At 44.5% G+C, this 4,795-nt stretch overlaps 1 protein-coding gene across 1 annotated transcript; it reads right to left on the bottom strand.

The window, feature by feature from the left end:
* Nucleotides 1–257: 257 nt before the first annotated feature.
* Nucleotides 258–4,592, bottom strand: LOC149166585 (uncharacterized). The gene is made up of 2 exons (XM_089430199.1): nucleotides 4,301–4,592; nucleotides 258–4,084 (listed from the first exon to the last, which is right to left on the bottom strand). Exons 1-2 carry the CDS (start codon nucleotides 4,590–4,592, stop codon nucleotides 258–260), a joined length of 4,119 nt encoding a protein of 1,372 aa, XP_089286325.1.
* Nucleotides 4,593–4,795: the final 203 nt, after the last annotated feature.

Here is a 4,795-nt window from a genome sequence, read left to right as displayed (position 1 = left end):
CACCATAATTGTTGCGTGATGGAGTTTTGGTTGGGTTGTGGAATAATTGAATCCGTCTACGGTCACCGCTCCCTGCTTGCTCCAGATTGTGCCAAGTGTCCCTTTTCCTTATATTGTTTCGGCGGCTCATATCACCACAGATTGTGAACCTGCACAAATCTTTGTCCCCTGCTTCTGTCATGGTTGCCCTCATCCTGTGTGTCCTTCGCAGCCTGCTGGAAATTAAAGGGGCGCGCCTGGTCAGCCTGTTCATGAAATTATGGCATTGGGCTATTCGACCCTGCGTCGGACTCCTCTGCCGTCACCATATCTAACCGTGAGAGTTGGATGCATTTTCCCCTTAATTGCTGGTTGTCAACCTGCTGCCAACAGTTGTCCCATATTTTGTTGGGGTGTTCAATCCCATGATTTGCCAAGTGGTTAGCAACCGCATTGGCATTTCGCCTTACCGCCTGAAAGATGAGGCCTTTCATTGCTCCTATCAGCTTGGCAATGTTGTCTGTGACCTTGGACAATCGCCAGTGTTTTGTGACTCTGCTGGCTGGCGTTCCCCCGTGGATTTTCCTGGCCACATTAATGGCTACCTCTGAATCTCCCTCAATTACTGCTTTGCTTGTTTGGTTAATTTGGAGGATCCTTAGCCCTTTTTCCAGAGCTGCAAATTCCATTTCATTATTTGTGCCTTCCCCAAGAGCTTTGCTGTAGATGTAAAGTATTTCTCCTTCATGGTTTCGGATAATTCCTCCAATGCCTGCTTGGCCGGGATTGCCTCTCGAGGCACCGTCAAAGTTTAGCTTTAGAAACCCTTCCGGCGGACGCTTCCAGCCCTTCGGCTCTGTGTTTAGGTTTTGCTGCTGCGCAATAGATCCCAGTTGTTGTTCATTGAGCAAGTTGAAGGCATTCAGAATTCGCTGGTCGTCGGCCGAAGGATGGTTGTCGGGATCTGCCTTGCATTTTACCAAGATTAATTGGTGCATGTTTTGGATTAAGGTGCTTTGCAGGTACTCTATATTTCTGTGCTCACTTTGAAAGATTCTGCGATTTCTTTCTTTCCATAAGGTCCAAGTTATGAAGCCTGGTAGAATTTTCCATATGTTGTTGATTCTTACGTTGTTGGAGTATTTGCTTGGCCAATTCGTGATGGTATTTTGAATGGATTCCCTGTCTCTGTTTGTTTGCTGCAATATAGTTTCCATCCCTTGCCATAGGTGATCGGCCCATTCACAGGTATTGAAAAGATGGTTCATAGTTTCTTCTGCTTGATTGCACATAGGGCATATGGAGGGGCCTTCGAAACCTTTTTTGCGCAGGTTCTCCCATGTGAGAGTTTTTCTCCTCATGAGGAGCCATAGAAAGGTTTTTATTTTAGGCCAGAACATGGCATCCCAAACCTTGTTGCACCATTGTATCGCCTCCATTTGCTCCAAGTGTTCTAGCTGTTCTCTGGCCTCTTTGAGAGTGAAGTTACCGCTCCCTTTCATACCCCATCTCAGTATGTCGCTTTCTGTGGTCTTTCTGATAGTTCGATTGTTTATGCATTTCAGGAGGTCCTTTGTGTTGTTGTTTTCTTCAATTGGGTTCTCAGCGTCCTGGAGTGCCCATTCTCTCCATTCCTGGTCGCAGCTGTTAGGGTTCCAGTAGTGGTGGACTGTAAATTTTCCCCTGTTCTGGCATTCTCTTTTGAACTCTTCTAGCTCTGGTTTTTCCAGCTTTGGGAGCTGCTGCCACGCATCTTCCCAGAAGAGGGTCGTTTCCCCATTGCGGATCTCCCAGAAGCTGTGGTCCTGAACTAAGTTGCGGTTTCTTCTAGCTAAGTTCCATATTGGAGAACCCTCCGGTGTTTCCTGTATCCTAATTAGGTCCTGATCGTTGTAGTTAGGAGTGTATTTCTCCTTCCAGTGTCTGGCCCAAGGTAGGTTGGTTTCCTTCAGCCAACGCCACCACAACTTGGCTCCACATGGCATATTGATGGTGTGGGGGTCAATTAAACTTAAACCACCTGCTGCTTTCGAAGTGCATAGCTTGTTCCAAGCTACTAGTGCCCATTTCCTTTTCTCCGCATTGCCACCCCATAGAAAAGATCTTTGAATATTTCTAATTTTCTGCAGGATACCGCTAGGGGCCGGCATGATGGATAGCAAATATTGCGGGATGGCCTGCAGTATTGCTTTGGTGAGGACAAGTCTCCCAGCAAAGTTAAGAGCCCTGTGAGTCCAATGCTTGCATTTTTTCTCCAGTTTCGCTAAGATGTTTTCCCAGTGAATTTTTTGCCAAGGCTTAGTAGTGAGAGGGGCTCCCAGATACTTAGATGGTAGAGTGCCTTTTCGGAAGCCAAGAATGCTGGAAAGATGGTTCTGGATGGCAGGATGAGTGTTAAAGAAGAAGATAGTCGATTTAGCATGGTTAATCTCCATGCCTGAAGCTTTGCTAAAGAGATGTAGAATGTTTTTGAAGGCCATAGCTTCTTTGACAGTTGGAGTGCCATGCAGCATTGTGTCATCGACAAACTGCTGGTGCGTTGTTGCAGGAATGGAGGGGAAAGGGTGTAAGCCTTTAAGTTTCCTTTCCTCTCTTGCTTTGTGAATGAGCCTGCTGAGCCCTTCCATAAGGATTACAAATAGGAAGGGGGAGAGAGGGTCTCCTTGTCTAATGCCTCGGGAGGGGGAGAAAGGAGCAGAGGGGGAGCCATTAACCAGAATGGAAAAATTGGTAGATTTGATCAGAGCAAGGATCCATTTGGTCCATTGCTTGTCAAAGCCAAAAGCATTTAGAGTGGCTTCCAAGTAATTCCAGTTGACCTTGTCGAATGCTTTGGAGAGATCTAGCTGCATCAGCATGCCTGGAAGTTTCCTTGTCTGCAGGGTGTGAACCATCTCCTGTGCTAAAAGGATGTTGTCTAGAATTTGCCTGCCCTCCACGTAACCTGACTGCTCTTCTGAGATTAAGTCAGGTAGAATAGGCTTAAGTCTATTGGCTATGACTTTAGAAATGATTTTATATATCACATTGCAGAGAGCTATAGGTCGAAACTTATTAGGGGAATTGGCTTCTTCTTCCTTAGGGATTAGTGCAATGAAAGTGGAGTTCAGGGATTTGAGAATGGAGCCTGAACGTCTGGAGTCTTCGACAACTTCCCATACCTCTGTTTTAATAGTTGGCCAGCAAGCTTTGTAGAAGTTGATTGTAAAACCATCAGGCCCCGGTGCCTTATCATTTGGCATACTTTTGACCGCTTCTTCCACCTCCTCCATTGAGACCTTTCTTAGCAGAGCAGAGTTTTGCTCAGAGGTTATGATGCGGGGTATAGCTTGAATTAATTCCTCTATGGCCTCGGATCTTTCTTCCTGTGTTTCCTGAGCTATATGCTTGAAGTGCCTGGTAAGCAGTGTTGATATGTCCTTGTGGTTTTGAAGAGTTTCCCCTGCTTCATTTTTGAGCCTGAGGATTTTGTTTGCCCCCCTGTAGTCCAGCGTCGATCTGTGAAAAAACTTTGTATTTTGTTCTCCCTCCTTCAGCCATTGGATCCTTGATTTTTGTTTCCACAATGTTTCTTCCTGTTGGCAACGGAGTTGCCATTGCTGCATCAGTACCTTCTCCTGTTCTTTTGAGTCTTCTTTATAGTTCCCTGAAGCCCATTCTTTGTGAATTAGATTTAACTTACCTTCAATGATGTTCTTTTCCTGGAAGATGTTTCCAAACTCTGTTGTATTCCAATCTTTAATTATGTTTTTGATGTGTTTTAGTTTGCTTTGGAGCTTGAACATTTTGGTTCCTCTTAGATCTAATGGTTCACACCACCATTCCTTCAGCAAGTTTGCAAAGTCGGGATGAGTTAACCAGAACTTTTCAAATCTGAAGGGCTTATTTCTAGGGGTGCATAGGAGGGTTGCTTCCAAAGTTATTGGCCAGTGATCTGATCCTCCATTGGGAAGAATGTCAGAGTCCACTGTTGTTCCTTCGAGTAAGATACTTTCCGAGATTAGAAATCTATCCAGACGGGAGGCAATCCTATTGTCTCCTCCTCTTCTGTTGTTCCAAGTGTAGGAACCATTTTTGGGAAGGATGTCTACTAGCTTGGCAGCTTCTATGAAATCAACAAAGAGTTATGTATCTTTGTTAAGCTTCCTGAGACCTCCTTTCTTCTCCAGTAGAGAGGTTATCATGTTAAAATCTACCCCCATGATGATCTTAGAGGTTGGGTTTCTTAACTTTAAATTCATGAGTGAATTAAGAAAAGAAAATTTGTCGTCTAATCTTTGCGGTCCATAAACATTTATGCATAGGTAGGTTTCAGAGTTACCTGTTATTTGAACTTTTGTGACAATAAACGATCGTGCAGCTTCCATTGAGATAATGTCTATTACTTGGGTGTCCCAAAGTGTAGCTATGCCTCCTTCCCATCCTTGACTGGCTACATCTATATATTTGATAGGTTTGCCTAGCCTTTTGCTGATGTTCTCCATTTGGTTAGTGGCGCATTTGGTTTCCTGTATGAACATAATATCTGGCTTTTCTTGTTGGAACTTTCTCTTGAGCAGTCTTTGCTTAGCTTGGCTATTGAGCCCTCTTGCATTCCATGAAATGACTTTCATTGATAACTAGATACTTATTGGTAGGACGGGAAGGCGTGAAGAGCCTTCATTTTACCAGAGTTTATCATTAGAATCCCCAGATCGTGCAGCACCTCCCCACTGGTTCTTCTGCCTCTTCTTTTATTTTGCTTCCGGCCTGTTGGGTTAAGAGATATGCTCTTTGACTGATTACCTGTGCCTTTTGCAATTCCTAATCTTCTGTT

This window comes from Pinus tabuliformis, chromosome 5_1, assembly GCF_031772625.1.
Source record: "Pinus tabuliformis cultivar Carrire ecotype Pingquan chromosome 5_1, CPIR1, whole genome shotgun sequence".
Taxonomy (NCBI): domain Eukaryota; kingdom Viridiplantae; phylum Streptophyta; class Pinopsida; order Pinales; family Pinaceae; genus Pinus; species Pinus tabuliformis.
The sequence above is the reverse complement of the archived record's forward strand: the minus strand, read 5'-3'. Positions and strand labels throughout refer to the sequence as shown.